Genomic DNA, 22,688 nt, shown 5'->3' with positions numbered 1-22,688 from the left:
AATTCGGTAGTATTATTTTGCAAAGGAAAAAAATGGATACCTGTAGGCTAATTTGAATCTCCCCAACATCCTATGAGGAAATATTCTCAAGTCACGACACAGCCAAGATTAATAGGTGTTTCCACCCACTCCTTAAACAGTTTTAGGTACAGAAAACAATGTCACTTCTCTTCTAAAGAATATGTTAAGCATAGGAGTTTGCAGAAATATATGAAAAAAGACAGTGCTCCTTTCCATGCCCTCATTATCTGGTGTTCCGGGTAGCTTTAAAAGTACGAGTACTAAAGTACACTGACAGTTCAGTTATAAAGGGTGTGTATTCATTTCTAAAAGCTAAAAACAGATAGTGCTATAGTTTGAAATCATGTTGCTTATCTCTTGGACTGGAAATAAAAAGACTCAGAGCAAGATTATTTTTTAAATCATTCCACATTTACCTTCATAAAACAAAATACAAAATGAATTACGAAATAAGCCAATATGACACTTTAATTCACTCATCTATAAAACTTTTCAGTTCTAACTTAAACACCTGAATGATCGAGTCATATTCCCAATTGCCATTATTTTTTCAACATGAAGTTTGCAGAGTTATTAAGGCCACCATACATCAAGTAAAACTCATTCACTGATTTGTTAAATAAATTCTTACCGAGGGAGAAAAAAAAAATTCTTACCAAGGGCCTACTTTGTACCAGGCAGTGTTCTAGCTGCTGGGTATAACGACAGTGGTAAATTTACGCAAAGTCCTGGCCCTCACAGAGCTTACTATTGGGGGTAGTGTGAAGTGGGGGAGGACAAAGTAAACAAATATAAAATTTTAAGTGGACATAAGTGCTGTAAGGAAAAATAAATCTAACAGACTAGAAGATTGGATATGGTGATCAGAGAAGACCCAAGGATGTAACATCTGAGAGAAATCAAACTTAAGGAAGCAAGCCATCCTGAAATCTGGGTAAAAGCAGACCTTCCTTCCAGGTTCCAAATGGCCCCAGGTACAAATGGCCCCAGGTCTTGATGGTTTGATAAACAGAAAGAAAACTTGTATGGCTGAAGCAAAATATATAAGCTTAAAAGATAAGGTGGAGGAAAAGACATGGCTCAGTTATACCATTTCAGTCTAAGGGGCCATTATATAGTTTTGAGCAAGAGAGTGTCACCTCATACTGAGATGTTAAGGGAACTCTAGGAGACACAGGTAGAAGAGGAAGATTAGTTAGACTATTTCAAGAGTTAAAGCTTAACCTGATACTCCGTAAACGCTTTAACCCTTTAGATTTTGTGGGGGTTGAGGAGCTAACTTCTTAAATTTAATTCTGTCTAAAGAAACAGACATAAATATGTTTATATACTTTATACCACACATCCCTCTCAGTGACTTTATTAGTTTGAATAATTGAAAACTATGATTTCAAATAATCTCAGTTAAGCAGCCTTAAAATCATGCACAAAACAAGATGACCATCCTCCTATCTTTTATTATAACTACATGAAAGTCATGTAGGAGTGAATAGTTCTTTTGTCCTTAAACAGGCTATTTGAAAAACAGAAGCATACTGTCTTTTATTGTCAATTCATGGTTCACAAAGCCTCTGAGGTTGGCTTTCGTCCTTCAAAGGCTTTTAATGGACAGGTACATTTAAGCCTTATTTTATGGACTGTGAGAAATGGAATGCACTGGGAGCGGTCCACATCTCCCTTTTATGAAAGGAAAAAGATATCAGCAATGCAGAGTGACCTCACCTATAAAGAATGCATCAGTGACATGGAACAAAGGTGGCTTCCTTCATAAGGAAACACAATCTGTTTCAGAAAACTGCTTCATTACTTTTGAATGATTTAGGGCTGCACAGTCTACTAGAAACAGTTCCAATCTTTAACCTCTATTTATTTTATTAACAAAACTGTTTGTGATACCATTCTTTGTTCAAACCTTAAGGAAAAGCCTAGCGTATTCATTAATCAAACCTGTATACTATTCAGATCACCTTTGATCATATGTGTTTGTGCCAAATAAGGGTATTTATCAGCTGGAGACTGTAAATGATACATTGCATATCCACAGAAATAAGGACTCTGGTATGCTGTCCAGAGACTCAAGAACTTTGTAAGATGTGGAAAATAAAGGCAATTAACCCCATGTTTCAGTATATAAAAGGAAGCCTGGCATTTTCACATTTTAAGGCATGCTGAGTTTTCCAGCTTATGAAATTTATTATAGCTTACTTTTTCAAACAGTGATATCAACCCAAAACAAGTTATTTGAGAACAGCATGAATTCATTCATTGCTAACCTAGATGCAACAAACAGAACAGAGTTACTAAAATATTTGTTTACTCAAGTTCATTAGTTCGCTCAACTGATTAGTTCACTCAAGATCACAAAACATCCTGTTACATATTTTCCCTTAAGGTCAGGTAGTCAAGAATTTATTTTCTTGAATCCAGATATACATTGTTCCATAAGATCAGTTCTTTTTTTTTTTTTTTTAAGATTTTTATTTGTCAGAGAGAGAGAGCACAAGCAGGGGGAGCGGCAGGCGGAGGGAGAAGCAGGCTCCCTGCTGAGCAAGGAGCCCGATGCGGGACTCAATCCCAGGACCCTGGGATCATGACCTGAGCCGAAGGCAGACGCTTAACCAACTGAGCTATCCAGATGTCCCAGATCAGCTCTTAAAATGATTTCATGACCATGTAAAAGTGATTTGGGGGCCAAACTAAAATTGCTACTATTTTCATCCTAAAGCTACAGATATATCATTGCGATCTAATTACTCCCACCTATGCAGACGGTATTATTCAGTACATGGCTCCCAATAATTAGCAACTCAGCATACCTGTCAGATGACACTCGACTGACTAGGAAAATTGATATTAAGTATCAAACTATAAATCAACTTTGTCCTCAATCTATCTTTAACCCACCTATTCTATTCTTTGGCTTAATATCCCAGTATGTCTGATAAAAGTGCCAAGAAATGGTGACCTTTCACTCCAGGTACAGAGAAGAAATGTGTACCAAATGACTGATAACATGCATGCATTAAACACAATCTCTGTTTTCATACATTTTCAATTTCAACATATATCACTAAACTAAGCAACGTTAAATAAATCCCAAGCTGGTCAAAAAAACCCAGTCACAGAAGGGCTGGGTGGCTTAGAGCATGGCTGCATTTACAGACAAGACACTAGCTAATTGCTAATGATGGGTACCACCTGCCCAGATACTGACCTGACACCACTAAATTGGAAGGAGAAAAAAGCCACCAGTGGGGGCTGACCAATTTATATATCAGGTTAATGTGAAAAATAAACTTGCTTCTCAGTCCAGGAAATAAGGAAAGCTGGGGATCACAAAGAAGAAACGTACATAAACCTAGCAACACACACAAATTTACATAAGTATTCACAGAGCATTTTTACCCCTTCCACACAAGGCTCTTCATTCACTGCATACCTAAAAACCACAGCGTGACACATTTCTAAAGTTACCAAGCCTTCCTGACGTGCCATTCCTCGAGATACGCCATTCTCTTTCATCTATAATGAAATGTTAGGTGGATCTAGTGTTACTTATTGGTAGGTTATCACATAGCTTAGCCTCCTGAGAGAAGTAATAATAACTTGAGGTATTTCCATGCATTATAGTTAACTATTTGCTACATTAGCAATTGCAGATATCTGACCTGCCTGGGGTCCTATAATTTGAGAATTGGAAAGAGTCACTTGTGGCTAATTTATTCTTCTAACTGCCTTCCTCTCCCCCCCAACCCCCCGCCCACTTCATTCTCAAGAATTTTATTTTGAATGTGCACATTGCCTCTTACGGGAATTAGAATGTGGAGGTGCTATTTCAAACCACATCATTACCTGTGCTTCCTACCATCCATAGGATTACCTACCACAGATATTACTTAGTATATAGATAATCTGCATCAAAACAGAGGCCTTTATTACATGTAATGTTTGAATTCCAAAAGTAGATATGCAAGCAGAGAAATCACAAGGTGTTTGGTAAAGATCAACATGACTGTTGGATAGCTAATTCCTATTAGATTCATTTCATTTTCCTCTATATCAGAACGATGAGGTGCCTGGGGGATAGGAGGTAACAGATCACATATTTTAACTTTTGTAAGGCTTCTGATTCAATTCAGCAGAACATTCTTTCTAATAAACTAGGAAAACATGATTTCCAGACCACCATGGTGGGTGTAACACAAATGTTTCAAGGGCCACCCTCAAGTGAACTGTTATTCAGGATCCAATTACAGCCAAGTTTCATGAGGGTTTACCCAGCCTTTGGTATTTATACTTTCATTGCTGACTTAAATAATGGAGAACTGAATATGATTAAGTGCACCAAAAATATACATGTGGTTAGGCAGTCTCTCTTATGAAGATGTGAATGTGTTCAAGCGGACTTTGGGATTCTGGAATGCGAAGAATCTATCAACCCCATCAAGATGTACTTACTGAACTGAACACCTAACTTTCAACAGTAAAGAACAGAAAAGAGATATAAGACACAAGAGTTCCTGCTCTCAAGTTACTTACAACTTGGTTCAGGAGACAAAACTAAAACACAATTAATTAGAGAACAATCAAATATCAAATGGGGACAGAGGATAAACAGGTTATATATGTGTTTAAGAACAAGCATCCATTTAATTACAAATGTCTATTAAAGAGATAGCATTTTGGATTGACACTTTTCTGTTCCTGTTGATTACTGCAAATTGCTGACGCTACCATAAGGATTATCGAAACAACAGGAGGCAGTTTAATTAGAAAGGTAGTAAAAACTAACCACTCATATAAGGATAGGGGGAAAGCAAATTCATATAAAAGAAACTCTGAGGGTCTAGGCAAAGTATGAATCAGCAATACAGTGAGTTATTTTTAAAGATCCATAGCATCAGGAAGTAAAAACAAGCAGCATGCTCAGGAGGATCATGTGATAGCCTGCCGCAGCATGATGATCTATTCAGAACTTTATTACCACGCTAAGAGCTATTCTGGACCTGAACCCAAGCAAGATGAGCAGAAGTTGGACAGCATCCATGACTAAAATGATTAAAATGTTAGGATGTGAGTCCTAAGAGGACATGTAAAGGAAATACAGTTACTTAGGACAGATAAAAGATGGCTAAGGGAGGAGGTCTGGCTGCACAACCGCCTGCAAGGTTATGAAGGAGCGTATACAAGGGAACACTTCTTTTCCATTAAGGACGAGACTAGAAGAATGTGATTAAATTGCAAGGACAGGGATTCATATTTGATACAAAAGAAGGAACTTCCTGGCGATGAAACTTGCAAGTCACAGGAATAAGTTACCAACCAGCTTTTGAAATGCCCTTTACAAGGGGTTTTTTAAATGCAGTAGATGACCATCTTCATAAAATGTTCACTCAGTGTCCTTTTTCACCCTTCGAACTCAGGAAGTGAATATTTTAACTATAAATAGAAGCTTCATTAAAAAAAACATACAAACTTGCTTAAAGTTGAAGCACAGCAAGGCTCTTCACTGTTGCAGCATTTTAAAAATTCATCAGAAAGTTATCAGTTACAGAAAGGCATTTATTTAGTCAGAGATGGCTCTAATCACATAAAAACAGCAATGAGTTGCTCTAGATAGGAGGTATAAAAATAATGAAAACATGATTAAATGGACCAGTAACATCTATTTAAGGAACATAATCTTGATGCTCTATGGAAGAGGGGCAGGAAAGGGTAGGAATGGTAAACAAAAATCAGCCACAAAGGAATAAAACACACACACATTCTATCCAACAGTGGCATTAAAGGACCCATGTGAGGGCATAAAAATCCTTCCTAACAATAATTTTTAAAAATTAGTGCACTGCACAAAATCTGCACTACAAAGCACAGCTAGTTTCCCTTACAGAAGTTTTAGAGATCTAAGTCTTTTTAATACTATAGCAAAGAACAAAATCAAAGATCAGTATTCTAAATTATTTGAACTATTATTTTCCCCACAGCAAGAATGAAGGCAGGAAGGAAGGTAGGCAGGCAATGAAAACAGTCACAGATGGTCTAACATACAATGAATTCCACCGGCTGGGTCTCTTATACGACGAGAGAACAGGAAGAGGTATGAGAGATAATGTTGCTCACCATCTCCTTTCACAGATGAGGCCCCCAAGAACCAGTGTCACACCACAGTTAGTGGTAGAAGCAGGACTTAAACCAGATATATAGCATCATGTGCAGGCACTAATTGATGAACAGCTTGTGTACCTAAAGTCTGTCTGTTGAAAAGAGAACAAAATCTCCTGTGGCATTAACACTGTAACTGTGGATTAATTAAATGACCAGACTACATACGCCCACATGCACGTGCACACGGGTGCATGCATACACACACACACAGACACATACACACGCACGCACACAGGTTATTTTACAATATAACTGATACAAGGTACTAAACGTTTTAATTTCTGGAAAGAGAAAAAACAGAAGGTACTAACATTTACTGAATGTCTAACTAGGTCCTAGACACTTAACATTCTTTATCTCATACAATCCTCACAACCCTGGAAAGCAGATCTGCATCATTTTACAAATGAAGAAATTAGGCTAATGAGGTAACATGCCCAAGAGCCACACAGATAACAAAGAACAGAGGAAGGTCTGCCTAATGCTATATCCCCTGCCTTTCCTACTACATCACATTTTCTCTCCAGCAAAAACCACAGGGCCCACAAAAAGAAGCATTCAGAGGAAGAAATCAATTCTCTTGCATTTTGCCTGAAAATGTTTGAAAGAGCTTCTGTATTCTTTGGCATCTTCCCCATACTTGATGAAACTTTCTTCTATTTCCTGGGCTTGCTCACACTGCCCTCAGCTACGATGACCATATGGCCTTGTTTGCCCCAGACAGACCCAGTTTATCCCCGTTGACTCTGCCAAATTATCAAAAGCATCCCTTCACGCTCAAAAGTGTAGAGGATAAATTACATGGTCACCCCACGTAAGCCCCTCACTGCACTTCCTTCATCCAGGCTTGTCTGACCTCATAGAAGCTCAGTTACTTCCATCTCCCCCTTGCAGCATAAAGAATCCTGTCCATCAGATCAGGTGTTCTCAAGTCAGTAAGAATGGGAAAAGCAACATATTTCGATGATTTCATACCCTCCCAAAGAGCCGAACATTTTAATACGTGGACAATCTCCAACTGTCAGAATTTTAGGCGGTGTGACGACTACATGAAGGTAACATTCAGGCATAACAGAGGCAGATCATTCCAGGGAGAAGAGGCCCATCAAGCAAACCAGCCCTCCGTGCAGCCTGATCCCAAATCAGGCTCCCTACACCGTCCTTGCTTTTCTGTTCTGCCTCACATCTCAACTCCCAGCAGTTCCTCTGAAGGTTCCTGTGGCAGCCTGAAGCGTGGGCTTCTAAGGGGATATTAGAGTCTGGTGTCCATGGGTGACTCTGAGAGGCACCTTTCACCTCATCGCACCAAGATGATAGCCAGACACCAAACTCAGTTTGTTTTTCACATTCAATGTCAAAGTGGCCTTTGCTAGCATAATAATTTCAAAAAGTCAGGGAAGCAAAAGAACTTGGATATCAGACAAGCCCTCATTTTACAAAAGGAAACCACGGCCTATAAAAGAGAAATCACCCACATAAAGTCATACAGCCAGGAGTAGAAACCAGGTCTCCATCATTCTTGCCACTATGTAGGAGGTGATCCCCAAATTCTACATAGCACACATCTTCATACTCCTACATTGACACCCAATACTTTTTGACATTGGAATAGGACTTTCTTGGAATATATAGACATTTCGAGCTGCCACACGATGGTGCCTTTCAATTAACACACTAATTTCGGCTGCATCACTGTCTTTGTACAATAGAATTCAGGTTTTTAATATCGTCTAATGTTCCAGACTTGTTTTATAAAAATGAACAGAAGAGAGAAAAATGAAAGTGTTAATTCCAGCACATAGTATCATATGAAATACATAATGCTGAATGAAAATAATTAGGCCCATCAAGAATGGCGAAAATATTTAGCCTATAGACTTAAGCTCTCCAGCTGTGTTCAACTGTGGAGAAAAAAATAAAAACATATGAAATACTAGAAACAATTCATCAAAAGTGTGCTTAAAACACACGCTTGGGGCGCCTGGGTGGCTCAGTTGTTAAGTGTCTGCCTTCGGCTCAGGTCATGATCCCAAGCTCCTGGGATTGAGCCCCGCATCGGGCTCCCCGCTCCGCGGGAAGCCTGCTTCTCCCTCTCCCACTCTCCCTGCTTGTGTTCCCTCTCTCGCTGTGTCTCTCTCTGTCAAATAAATAAATAAAATCTTTAAGTAAGTAAATAAATAAATAAATAAATAAATAAATAAATAAAACACACGCTTAATGGGAAAAACTGAGATTTGCTAACTACATATCACTTTGAATAAGCTCAGCAAATAAAAATGTGTTTGAAATCTAATTTTTTACATATAATATTTAATCTATGTGTTAAAGGACTTTTAAAATTCTTTAAAAACTAAGTAGTTATGTAATTAGGAGTGTACCTATGTTTTTAGCTCTAGAGGAATTGTATCTCCTTATAACAAATCAATGTTCAACTTTTAAACATTAGTGCTCAAATACACTTCCAAGAATCTTATACAGATACCAGGGGTATTGGTATCCCACACTGATATTCTTACTCTACTTGCTACTGTTTTATTGGGGGGTAGGGGCATCCCTCACATAATTAAAACTAGATATGGAGCACCCTATAATAACCTTCTATTTTATTTCTGTATAATTCTTCATTGCTTAGGGCTACTCACTACATCTTAAAATAATGAAAATCCACTCCTGTTTATTCATTGAACATTATAAACAATAAAAATAGACTGTTTCTAAGGGATTTTTTCTTGCAAAAAATAAGGAATTTTTTATTTCCTTAGGCTAAAAGAAAAATGTTCAAACTTGACAGTCCTTCCTTTCTGCACTATATTTAATAGAACTTAAAAATTCATTTGCACATCCTCCTACATGCTCCCTTTTATCCACGTTTCACAACTCAAATGGTCTACTACTTTACTGCTACTGTCAACCATTTGAAATGGCACCTCCACTCCCTTCCCTGCTACCCCGGAAGAGCCCACTCACACATTTATCTTTAACATGGCTGTGTTTACAGATACCCATATGTCACCATTCATGAAGCAACTGTTACCATCCTCTTGACTAAGCATTGGCAGGCACATACACTGCAAAGGACTGCAAGACCACAGGAAGGGTGACTGGGGCTCAGAATTTTTTTTTTTTAAGGTTACTACTTTCAAGGTCTCTGAAATTAAAAAAAAAAAAAAGGTGGAGAGATAGACACATTCTTTCTGATAAAAGCTTTGGGAGGGTGAGGGGTCTAAGTTCCACAGTGAGGGAGCCTTACTAGCAAAGCTGTTTCCAAGTGTACTATTTCCATCACAAGTACACCTCACTACACTATGTTGCTATGTAAAAGAAAGAGGCTTGCCTGACTTGACATCTGATTTGATATAGGAGTTCCTCACTATACTATGTTACTATACATAATATTTCTATCACAAGTATTCTTATTATACTGTACTATGTATACTATGTTGTTCTACTATTGTGGATCCTCATAAAGAATCCCGCTAGAAAGTGAACTACAAAGTCATCTGTCTTTCGACCTTAAAATGAAAAAGGCTTTTCATGTATTTTCTCAGGTTTACTTAAACCATATTAATGCAACAGACTGGAGAGGGTATGGATTAATAAACAGAGTGAGTGCCTGACTGTGGTAGGGAAAAGCCATCATTCTTCCCAGCAGAGGAGGACAGTTAAGGAATAGAGGTACGCAAAGAGGAGTCAGGGACTCTTGGAAGGGTGAAGTGGAGGTAAGTATTAACAGATTGCCCCTACCTTTTTTGTATCTATTTTTAATCTTCCTTTTCACCAGCCCAGAGACTAATTATGGGGCAAAATGAGCAATCTGTGAATGCAACCTGGAAAAACAATTCAAGGAAGGAAACGGAATGGCACAGGAGTCCTTGCTCTCCTTTTCCCCCTTCCTGTTCCAACATCTCTCCCATTTCCCCCCTCTTAGCCACTTGGAAAACGCAGACCACGGTTGCATGACAGAACAATACAAGGTGGCTAGAAGGCAGAAAAGTGAACAAACTACAGAAGTTCTACACCGGCAGAGGCTGGAGCTGGGTCAAGGGGCTGAAGCCAGAGAACCAGCGGCAGAGGTGAGGCTTTTCAGAGAACAGGAAGAACAGCAAGGGCTTACGACTAAAGCAAAAGTAGATTTTATCTCATTTTCCTCCCTTTCTCTGTTCAGCCAGCAACAACAGAATAACCTCCCCTTCCCTTCCTCTCTTTCAATCAGCCACAGGAGAAATAAGGGCTGAGGGAATGGTAATCAAAATGGGGAAAATGGGCAAAGAACCTCCCATGGGTAGCCAGAGAGAATGAACATTCATCAGGTTGTTTCTCACAGGGAAGGGACCAAAACAACTAAGCTCAAGTCCTCCTTTTGCATAGCTCTATATTTGTCTGGTGATCTTTTAAATTTCTTCTCAATTATTTGGTTCTTGTCACCCAAATAGAAATGATATTATATTCCTTGTGAGGAAGACTGATCATTTTTATAGTAATGATACTAATAATAATACATCCATTTACAGGGACTTTATAATTTTCAAAATGGTTGCACATCAATTCTTGCATTTATCCACAAGGCAACCTATTAATCGGTAGAGGAAGTGTTAACCCATTTTTATAGATGGTGAGGAAACAACACAAAGAAAGGGGTTAAGGACAAATAAGTTGTTGAGAAAAGGTACAGCTAGGATCCTTAGAAGGTGATTGGAATTCACATCACTCAACCATTCATTCCTGCATTCATTCAATCTGTTATGGGTTGAATTGTGTCCCCTAAAAAAATATGTTCAGGTTCTAACCCCCAATACCTGTGAATGTGGCCTTATTTGGAAATAGAGTCTAGCTAATGTAATCAAGTTAAAATGGAGTCATATTAGTTTAGGGTAGGCCCTAATCCAATGACTGTGTCCTCATAAGAAGAGGGAAATTTGGACAAGACACACTGGGAAGGAATGTGATTATGGAGGCAAAGACTGGAGTGTTGTATCTACAAGCCAAGGAACACCAAGGACTGCCAGAACCACCAGAAGCTAGGAAGAGGCAAGGAAGGATTCTCCCCTGAAAGGTTCAGAAAGAGCCTGGCTCTGCCACTATCCTGATTTCAGACTCTGGCCTCCAGAATTGTGAGAAAATAAACTTCTATTGTTCTAAGCCACCCAGTTTGTGGTACTTTGCTATAGCAGCTCCAGGAAACTAATAAACATTCATTCAACAAATATCTTTTTGAGCGTGTACTATATGCCATATACCACAAAGGGTTGTGAAAAGTGCAAGATGAACCAAACTCACCAATCCTTCCCCCCCTGACTCCTTGCATGGAGCGTGAGGACCTAAGGTTCTGCAGTTCTGTGCTAAAGAAATGAAGCCCAGAAAAGCCAAACAGCAGATTGATGGCAGCACTGGAACTGGAGGCCACAACCTCTGACCTCCAAACCACACTCCTCCCATGCACCAAGCTAAAGAAGGTCTGGTTTCCTGGTCTACTGTCACTGTAAAGGAGCTTCATTTGTCCCTTTAAAACAACAACAGTGAACACAGCAAGGACAGTAAGAACACAAGAAACTCCACTTAAAAGCTGTCTCTGTTATAAGCAGCACGAGAACCCAGGAAGAATGTCTGTCACTTAAGTACAGTGTGGGTAAGGGAAGGAAGCTCTTGGGATCAGACAGGCGAGGGTGGAACCCTATCCTATCTCCATCACTTTCTAGCTAGGAGACCTAGAACAAGTTATTCAGCCTCTTTCTGACATCCTTTCCACATCCCTAAAATGAGAATGATAGTACAGAATGCCCTCTTATACATCAGTGACAGTAGATATGGAAAGCTATGAAAGATATATTAAACAGAAAACCTCAAATTGCAGAAGAGCACATATAATGTCATTCTATTTCTATTAATTTTTTTCCTGGGGAAAAAAAAAACACACACACAAAAAACCTCTTCATGGTAGTCATTCCTGGAGATTAAGAATGGGGAGATTAGAAGTCTTGATTTTCTCCTCTACATCCTTATCCACCATTAAGTTTCTTACTATGAGCATGTACTACCTTAATTTTTTTTTTTTTAAAGATTTTATTTATTTGAGAGAGAGAATGAGAGACAGCACAAGAGGGAAGAGGGTCAGACGGAGAAGCAGACCCCCTGCTGAGCAGGGAGCCCGATGGGGGACTCGATCCCGGGACTCCAGGATCATGACCTGAGCTGAAGGCAGTCGCTTAACCAACTGAGCCACCCAGGCGCCCTGTACTACCTTAATTTTTAAAATAGGGAGAAAAATCCTAGTCATTTAAAAAGAATGAAGCATGATAATTCAATGGGTTGTTCACTTAAAATAGGTGCACTTCTCTGCATGTATACCTCAATAAACAGCTGTGGGTGTTTTTAACGAGACAGATACATGTGCTCAGACATGAAAAGGCTTCCCAGATATATTAAATGAACTATCACATCATCAGATCACAGAGCATGAAATTCCATTTATGTAAAAAAACAAACTATATGTATACACACACAAATGTATATGAAGAGATGTAGAATGACATACACACTTCATATTATACATCTACATTATTGAATTTTTTTTTTACCACCAGAATGTTTTTAGGAACTCATTTTGAAATTCACATTCTTTTTAACTTTTTAAATAATAATAGTACTTAACCCGAGGGTTGTTGTGAGATTTACATGATCATGGTCACATACTTTGTGTAATATAAAAAAGAGTCATTAGGCATTTCTTTTTTTAATTACTAATCAGTATGCATGGCAGGCTCATCTCCATCCCAGCCTTCTATCCCAATCCCAAATCTGAGCCTTGAACCCTACACATTGAGCCTGACTCAGGAATAAAGTCAAGCCAGGGATAGGATGAACATAAGGACCAAAGCAGGGGTCAAGAATGAAATGATAAATAAAAGAAGTCAATAATTTCTGCAACAGACATTGTTTGGCAAAAACAAACAGTTTTCTATTTTAACTCAGCCATTCAGAGACAGCCAGACGCTTCCCTCATCCAAACCACCAAATGAAGACATCAATTCCTATGTCAGTGTTGGGCTGAGTCTCCCACTGAAGGGTAGCATGTCCTGCCCTGTCCCTCCTAATCCACAATCATTCCACTCTTTGACCAGACACTTACTCCAGGAGCCACAATACACAAACTACACTACAGAGACTTATTCCATTTCTTAACCAATAGCTTGATGCTTCACTCGATGCTGCCTTATTTGTTGTTTCCTGTGTTTTACCTCCCCATAAGGTAAACTCTTTTTCAACAGAAACATGCATTAAAGCCACCTCTGTCCTAGGTCAGATCATAGCACAGAACTGAGCCAGAAAAAAATTCTCCACAGGTACCTGTTCACTGACTGGAGGTTAAAGATGGCCAATGGGGCAATTCATAGCAGTAGTTTCTCACACCCTACCCGGAGCCATACTGTAGACCTGACTTTCTCCCCTACCCTTCCTTCAATTCTCTTTCTGCCACCTCTCCTTTGGGTAATGCCTCAGACACCATGATGCCCAGGAAAGCACCCTCTCCAAACTCCACTTACAGAAGAACCTGAGAGATAAACGAGTAGTAGGAACAGTTCTCTCCTCCTGACGCTTCCTTCTCTCAACCTAAAATTTTCTTTGTTTCTGGTTTATTGTCTGTTTTGCAAAACTATACCAGGCCACTCGGGCAGTTGAGGGGGATGGAGGGACCAGAGAACTTCTCAGAGTTATTGCACATCCAGAGGACTGGACCACTTGCAGGTCTTTGGGGAAACCAGGACTGAAGAGACTGACAGTGGACTGAGGCCATTCAAGGGGCTGACCTTGAGGAGTACATCCACAGTAGTGTGTTAGTTTGCTAGGGCTGCCATAACAAAGTAATACAGATTGACTGGCTGTAACAACAAATACTTATTTCATCAGTTTTGGAGGCTAGAAGTCTAAGATCAAGGTGTCAGCAGGGTTGTGTTCTTCTGGAAGCCTCTCTTCTTAGTTTGCAGATATCCACCTTTGTGTGTCTTCATATGGTCTTCCTTCTGGGTCTCTGTGTCCTAATCCCCTCTTCTTATAAGAATACCAATCATGGGGCACCTGGGTGGCTCAGTGGGTTCACTGTCCATCCAACTCTTGGTTTTGGCTCAGGTCATAATCTCAGGGTCATGAGATCAAGCCTCATGTTGGACTCCACGCTGGGCATGAAGCCTGTTTAGGATTCTCTCTCCCTCTGCCTCTCCCCACTTCTCGCTCTCTCTCAAAAAAAAAAAAAAAAAAAAGAATACCAGTCACACTGTGGATCAGGGCCCACCATATGACCTCATTTGACCTTAATCAGCTCTTTAAAGTCACTATTCCCCAAACACAGTCACATTCTGAGGTACTAGGGGAAACGACTTCATCTTATGAATGGGGGTGCAGAGGCACAATTCAGCCCATAATAGTCAGCAACAGGGAAAGGGGGAGAAAGGAGCTGTGAGCGTAGCTATGTAGAAACAAAAGCATACCCTACACTTGCAGAAGGAAATTTCACCTATTCCCCCCAAATCTAGAGTTCCATTTCTCTCTGTCCTTTGACACCAAACTCCCATTTCCGTTCTGAGCCCTGATGATTGCTCAGTCCTAATGATTCATCTTTCTAATCCCAAATGCAGAGTACTTTCTAGCTCTACCATTCATCTGGCCCTTAACCCCATGTGGCCTGTGGTGGCTCTGGACGCCTTGTACATTACTGCACTTGAGGCCTCATTCAGCTCACCATCCCTGTCCCATGTTCAGTCCACCTTCACCTTCCATTGGTTCTTCACAGGATCCATACCCTGTCCCACTACAGATCAAGGCCACTGGAATACTCTTATCCTGCTCCTTCACCTTCCCAGCCCTCTCTCAACTAATTAATATAATTTTATCCTTAAGATCTCAGCTCAAATGCTTTTCTCAAGGAAGCTTTTGAAGATACCACACACATACACACACAAACACACACACATTTACCCTCACACTAAACACAGGCCGTTCTCCTATCCTCTCTCCTAGCTTTCTGTCATAACACTTACCAAGTTTAATTACATACTTGCATTATGTTATTAATGTGTGTCTCTCCCCCAAGATGGACACATACTCATAAGTTCGTAAGTGGAAGCTGTATCTGGTTTATCCATCATTACCTACCGAGCAGCTAGAGCAGTGCCTGGCACCCAGTAAGTGCTCAATAAATACTTGTTAGCTAAAGGAAAGAATAAACGAAGTGAGAATTAGTGTAAATCAGTGGTTATGTGGATTTATTTTTGCTGAATAAACTCACTTTGAGATAGAAGCAGTGTGAGATCATTAATAATTTCTAGACAGATAGGTGCACAGATATGAATAGATCTTGAACCAGTGGAACCATTCATAGAAAGCAGAAATTTAAATGTTCTACTATGTCATAATTCTGTCGAAATTATTTAAACATGTTTTCAATATGGAATTTTGCATGTATATTATATATTTTTTTATATATTATCTATCTTCTGCAGGTATTTTTAGTCCCTATAAACAGATATCTGCAGTCCCCCTCTCCCTGTGGCTCATTCCACTGCTCAACTTTGGCCTAAAACCAACAGGAATTCTTTGCACGGGGTAAAGAACTGATGGATTCCCATGGTAACTCCAATCCAACACTTTTTCATTTTCTCCTTAATATTAAGCAGGAAACACTAAAATTCTGGGAACAAGATCTGTGTCACACATTGGAAATGTTCGTATCTGCTGATAACACTCAAATATACCTTGGCTAAATGCATGAGGAAGCCACATGGTCACAATCTAATGGAATATAGAACATAACTAATACACTGAAGCAATATTCCACATGTTATCACTTTCAGCTTTATGCAACATGTGGAAACAGGCTCATGCACCACTTGGTTGTGTCAGAACATCTAAGAGAGGAGAATGCATGTTTGGAATTTATTATGGCCACTCACCTCAGGAAAGTGTCCAAAGGAGTGCATTACAACCTCCACATGTCTGTATGTTACAGATTTCTTTTTTAAAAGGAGTATTTTCTGAGATGTACTTATCTTTCAGGTACCTGGACTATTTGTGCAACCCTGGTTGTTTTAGATTTAGATTTTTTTTTTTTTTTTTTTTTTTATTTGAGAGAGAGAGAATGAGAGACAGAGAGCATGAGAGGGAGGAGGGTCAGAGGGAGAAGCAGACTCCCTGCCAAGCAGAGAGCCCAATGCGGGACTCGATCCCGGGACTCCAGGATCATGACCTGAGCCGAAGGCAGTCGCTCAACCAACTGAGCCACCCAGGCGCCCCAACCCTGGTTGTTTTAAATACTTGAAAGCAAAAGGTACCAGTAACTACTAATGAGAAATTAAAACTGCTATTTTTATAAGTACTGCAACATTTGCATGAACTCAGATTGCTGAGTAATTTTGTTTCTTGTTTTGTCTCTGCTCTCTGTGCCTCCCACCCCCTAAAATAACAGACATCATTTTCTGTTTTATTAACCTCAACTATTTTATCCAAGTTATAAGGCTCAAGTTCACCAGGGATTCTCAGTGAATAATTTTCCTCATGCTAAAGAAAAAACATGCAGCAAATTAGGAACTCATATAAGCCAGAAAAATAACAGTAACATGATCAAACTCTCAAAATAATTTACCCAAGAAAAGTGAAGCTCAATTTCTAAAGCTTAGCAGTTGAAATAAATGAACATTACAGCATTACATAGTCAATTTTTATGTTAGAAAGAAAACTTAAAATTCAAAGGACATTAGGTTGAAACTTGAGCCCTTTTCTTAAATTCCTTTTTGTCAATAATCAAACATTCTATGCATTCCTCATAACAGGTAAAGCAATGTGTCAACAACTAAGATACTGCCATTCATAGCCAGAAGCTACAACGTCTCTAGTCTAATTAACAAGGAAACAAAATCTCCAAAGAAGCAAATCTACTCCCTCATTAAGCTAAATGGACCTGGGTTAGGTGTCTCAGAAATGACCAACTTGATCACTGGTTGTGAGATTAAAATATTAGTGACTCTATACACTAGTCAATGCACCAGTAAACTCCATAAAAGAAAGGAAATCCAAGAAAACTGGTCTGCTAAGCAGACCAACCTCACAAATATGTGGGCTTCAAATATGCAAAGAAAACCACCTTAAACCCAAAGTTCTCACTATCTTTTAAAAAAAAAAAAAATTAGGGCGCCTGGGTGGCTCAGTTGGTTAAGCGACTGCCTTCGGCTCAGGTCATGATCCTGGAGTCCCGGGATCGAGTCCCGCATCGGGCTCCCTGCTCGGCAGGGAGTCTGCTTCTCCCTCTGATCCTCCTCCCTCTCATGCTGTCTCTCATTCTCTCTGTCTCAAATAAATAAATAAAATCTTAAAAAATAAATAAATAAATAAATAAATAAATAAATAAAAATAAAAAAAAAAAAAATTAAATACAACTCAAAATAAGCCTGATAGCCCAGTAAAGAAATTGTTTCCTAGTAATTAAAACCCTTTCCTATTTTACGTCTAGTGATATAAATACTTTGTATCATTTTAAAAGATGAGTTTGAGAAAGAAGCCAGGGAATGGTACAGCCTCTGATATTCACACCTGTGAATTTATACTATCTAATGCTATCCCAATGGCTGTTCTAACACTAAATGAAAGAAGTCAGTTTTGAGTGTTTACCATGAATATTTGGGGGGAAAAAAATTCTTATCCAAATTAACTGTTCTTTAAAAATATATTTTATCAGTTTGGCCAATTATCGAAATTGTTTCTTCCAACAAAAATGAAATTGTTTTAATTATCTGATGCCCATACCTACTTTTTATTTTTACAAAAATGAGAAAAATGTGTCTTACTGGAATGCCATTACCCACAACATAATATAGATTTATTCAGAATACCTTACCTTCTAAGAATTTAAAATATGGTAACTGTCCAAATATTTAGCTGCATTTAAAATTATTTCAGCCCAAATCCAAAACCCAAGAAAAATCATTTTGATGAAAACATTTCATTTCACTCCCTGCAAAACCCAACATAAAGCTAGATTCTCTGTTACACTGTAGTCCTAAATGACATTTCGTTGCTACAGCAACGAAACTCAGCTACCTGTGGCCATGATTTGTTAAGAATTCCTCCAACCAGTAAATTCTGTACTATGCATTCATAAAACCAAGAGAATGGCTAGAATGGTTCAATGCACCATAAAAATTAAGGTTTAATTTCCTACTTATGATTCACCCACATACATATTTATAACATATATATGTACACATACATACCTAATTATGGTTCTCCCAACTCCATGAAAAAGGGAAAAATCACACCAAATTTCCATTTTAAAATGGGCACCAAAAAACTGCTTCGTTTTAGATTTCAGTGAATAATTGCTACCTGTTTCCCAAAATTTATCTTAAAAGGTAATAGAGACTCTCTGGAGAGCATTTTTAGAAACAAAAATTTGTTATTTATATCCACTCTCATTCCAAAAGGAGGAAAAAAAAAATCCTGAGGCATAATTTCCTATCTGTTCCAGTGTGGCTTCTTTAGCAATGAACTGATTTAGAAAGTATCAAGCTAAAGCATAAAGAAAAAAATGTAGTTTTCACCACCGTTATTCACCAAACTGCTTCTGCAGGCTACTCACCCTCACTGGGGGACTCCAAGCTTGCACCCGTGGCTGCTGTCCGCCCTGGGAGCTCTGCAAATCTTTTGAGCTACAATTAGCCACAGAGCTGCTCTGCGCCCTTAATGCATTTGTGCAGTTCGTCCCACTGCCCCCACCAGGGCCAGGTTTCCAAGGCCTCTGCTTGATGCCATCCAGAAGTCTGACCAGCAGGATGTTACTTGGAAGCTCCTCAACACCCGAGCCAACAAGAGTCCTGCACTCGGGACATCTGAGTTCATTTCGGGAACCTACAATCCCCAGCAAACATCGTTTGCAAAACGTATGCTGGCAAGGCAAGACTTTTGCCGAAGCGTCAAGCCGCTCTAGACACACAGGACACTCCAGAAGATCCAGCAAGGCAGATTCATCCATCTTTATCTAGTTTACTGAGAAAAAAGCTTCAGAAATGTTCATAGTTGTGTGCATCCCTTAAAGTGATTCATGTAACATCCATTTCAGACTTTGCTCTGGAGTAATGCGGGAGGGGAAAGGAGAGAACACAGAAAATTAGTATTGTTATTTGGGGGAAAAGGTTCACAGAGGAGCCAAGAACCAAAAAGTACACAAAAGTGGTTCCTCTGAATAGTGCAGCTTTGCTTTGGAATGTGGTTCCTGAACTCCAAAGTCAACAATTAAAAACAAAATGGGCTTTTTAAACAATTCAAAATTAGTCCCTAAAGATATCTAAGAGTTCACTGTGCAGAAATAGCTATCAAGTACTATGCAGAATTCCTGCAATAAAATGGGATTTATGAAATGCAATAAAGATCATGATTTCTTCAGCTCTCAAAGTGATATTGCCTGCCTTAATAAAGTCCTCAACTCACACGAAAAGCTGAACAGAAGCAACTGAAAGCTTCCTCTACCTGAAATTACTTTTAAACCCAACAAACTTCCCAATCTTTAAGCTACTTTAGTGTTTAAGAAACCATGCCTCATGCGATCACTTGTGGTAAATGATCCCAATATTAAATACATATGTTTCTTCGCCGGCCTTAAAAATAGAACTGTTCAATCTTGCCCAACCAAAATGAGCCAAGGTTGACAATTCTAATGGACACAACTAAAGATTTGTTTGAAAGCAGCTGAAATATAAAAGCACCCTTCAGGGCAGTGGTTGACAAACTCTGAAACGGATTTCTGAACAGCTTGTCCTAATCCCATTCAGAAAATCTGGTAAAATTATCACCAAAAGAATTTGAGAATGGAATGCTGGACTGAAAACTGTGAGCATGATATGAAAATGGGGCCATTCAGGAAAAAGCATTTAAACCTGTGACTGCGCCGCTCTCCCCTACCACCAAAATAAATGTAAATGTAAATGCCTAGAAGGAAAAGGGTAAAAAGATCTCGATGGAAGCATTAACAGCTTTTCTTGACAGAGTCGGGGAGCGGGGAACCCCAGGGCTGCGCCCCTCTCCCACGCTGCCAAGCTCAGGTACTCCCAGACCCGCAGGGAGGCGCGGCGGCCGCTCGCCGCAGACACACCCCGGAGCCAGGTGTCGGCGACAAGGGGCAGGGGAGGGTCCCAGGCTGGGGCTGCTGCCCGGGCGGTGCCGGAACGGGGATCTCATTCAACGGCCTCCTCTCCGCCACCCTTTGGGTCAGACCAGGCACATAAATCCCCCCCGAACGACTGATGGAAGTTTTCAAGGACTTAAAAATAAATCCGCAGCCTTAACTTGCGAAAGTCAGCCCCACAAAGTGCCACCTTTCGGGAAACATCTATGACGCCTCAGAGATGAGGCGGGAGTCCCCAGAGAGACCGAGCCATCTGAGAGCAGGGAGTGCTAGGCTGCGCCCCGGGAGAACGCGGCACGGAGCCCGGGCAGCTTCCTGCCGGGAGAAGGCAGCGAGGCCACTGCACCGTCCCGGCTCCGGGCCCACGGGGACCCGAGGGTGGAGAGACTGAGGGACGGACCAGCGCGGAGAGGAGGGGGGCGCCCCGACCACCTCCTCCTCGGCCGCGAGGGTCTGCCCGCGCCGGCTCCCCGCGCGGCCCCGCGCCCTACCTCGCGCCTCGGCTCCTCCTCTTTGTTCGCGGCCCCGCAGCGGCGGCGGAGACCGATGCAGATGCGGCCCCGCCGCGCCCGCCGCTCGCACTGCCTCTGACGCCGCGGCGGCACCCGGAGACTCCTCTCTGCTGCCCCCCTCACGCGCGCGCACACACACACACACACACACACACACACACACACGCCGCCGCTGCCGCCGCCACCTCCCACTTTCCCAGCCGAGGAGGGCGGAGGAAGAGGAGGAGGAGGAGGCCGAGCAGCTGCGGGCGCCCGGGGCGCGAAGGGGCGGCCCCGCACTACAGCGCCTCCCCCCGGAGCGGGCGCGGCACCTCCGGGAACTGCGGGGCTGGAGCGCCTTCCTCCTGGCGCTGAGGTACCTGCGCGCGGTCCCCGCCCGCCCCCGGGGGCGCGATGGGGGCGGCAGCCTGAGGGGGCGCTGCGAGAGCCGAGAGTCCAGGAAGCGGGGTCCCCAGGAGCGAGGGAGATGGATGGTTTGGGGGCACACGCCTCCCCCTGAGGGAAACACGCCTGAAAAATGAAGCAACCGGAGGAGGAGAGCGTTGGGAGTGGCGGCGGAGGGAAGAAGGAAGGCGCCACGGGGCAGGGGCCGGCTGCGTCCTCCTCCTGCCCAGTGGTGCCCGGCGGCCCCGGACGGACGACTCGGGGCGGGACCCGCCGCGGCGCGGGAGGGGCGGGGGCCGGGGAAGGGGCGGGAGCAGCCCTGGCGGGAACTGATCCCACTTTCCTCTGCATCTGTTCGCCCAGGCCTGCGGAGACACTGGTAGAGCGAGAGTTAAGTGTTGTTACCCCTAGGTCTGAGAGAAGCATGTTGGATCAGCGTGGAAACAGTCCCAGGGCAGCTGTCCACCCGCCCATTCTCGGCCCGCCGCCGCCCGCACCCAGACATCACGCTGCCTCCCCGGGGCACAAACCTGAGCCAGCTGGAAGGATTGCTGATCCAGAAACTCAAAATGGGAGGGGAGAGAGGCGAGGAAAACGGTTGTGGGATTTGCTGTTATACCTGCCCTAAATGGGGAAAACTCAAAGTCTGACCCCAGGTGAGCTGGCACCGTGGAGCTAGCTGAGAGGCGCCTCTTTTATCTGAGCCTGGGAGGCAGCCATAACCATCGCTTAATCTTTGTTTCGGTTGCCGCAGGCGCACACCTGTAAACTCTGAAATGTAGTTTTGAAAAACGTGTCCACAGGTTTTGAGGTTTGTTTTTCAGGCTCGATTCAGAGGGAAACAAATTAAAATTTCGTCATTATCTCAAAGTTGTCATAATTTTATTTGCATTTCCTATCAACTTACAAAAAGTTATCCCAAATACCCTTCCTCAAAGGTGTGCAGAAACTATATATGAAAATAAGAGGGGCTAAAAGATATTACGCAAGAAATCCCTGCCTGGCCAGCAAGCAGGGTAACATTCTGAAGGGGAGCCAGATTATTCTCTAGTCTCCACCCAGGCCACAGCGTAACTATTCAAGACCAATGAGATAGCCTAAGTAAGGAAAAAATGATAACAGTTATTATCGACCATTCACTGTATGTGCTAAACATTCTACATCCATTAATTCAATCCTTAACTGCAGACTCAGACCTCATCCCTCCCTTAGCTTGGTTCTAAATAGATTAATATGCTGAGAGTCATATTGTGTGAATACCAGAAATAACAGCCCACTTAGAAGTGAGCAAATACACATGCATTTGGGCTGAGAACAGCATGGAGAATTTTTAATCCAATAATCTACAAATAAGGCACTCTGAAAGTGACAATTTAGCCTATATACTTCTGTATCTGGACCTGTGCAGATGAAAGTGGGGCTGACTGGAAGGCTATAGTCAG

The 22,688-nt window shown here is 41.4% G+C and overlaps 1 protein-coding gene across 1 annotated transcript in view; it reads right to left on the bottom strand.

The window, feature by feature from the left end:
* Positions 1-21,021, bottom strand: part of SH3RF1 (SH3 domain containing ring finger 1) — a 179,126-nt gene extending 158,105 nt beyond the window's left edge. The window contains 2 exon segments of the mRNA XM_021698901.2: positions 18,809-19,296; positions 20,842-21,021. Coding sequence (XP_021554576.1) covers positions 18,809-19,201 — 393 coding nt within the window. The 5' untranslated portion in view covers positions 19,202-19,296; positions 20,842-21,021.
* Positions 21,022-22,688: the final 1,667 nt, after the last annotated feature.

The sequence above is a fragment of the Neomonachus schauinslandi genome, chromosome 2 (genome assembly GCF_002201575.2).
Source record: "Neomonachus schauinslandi chromosome 2, ASM220157v2, whole genome shotgun sequence".
NCBI classification, from domain to species: Eukaryota; Metazoa; Chordata; class Mammalia; order Carnivora; family Phocidae; genus Neomonachus; species Neomonachus schauinslandi.
The sequence above is the reverse complement of the archived record's forward strand: the minus strand, read 5'-3'. Positions and strand labels throughout refer to the sequence as shown.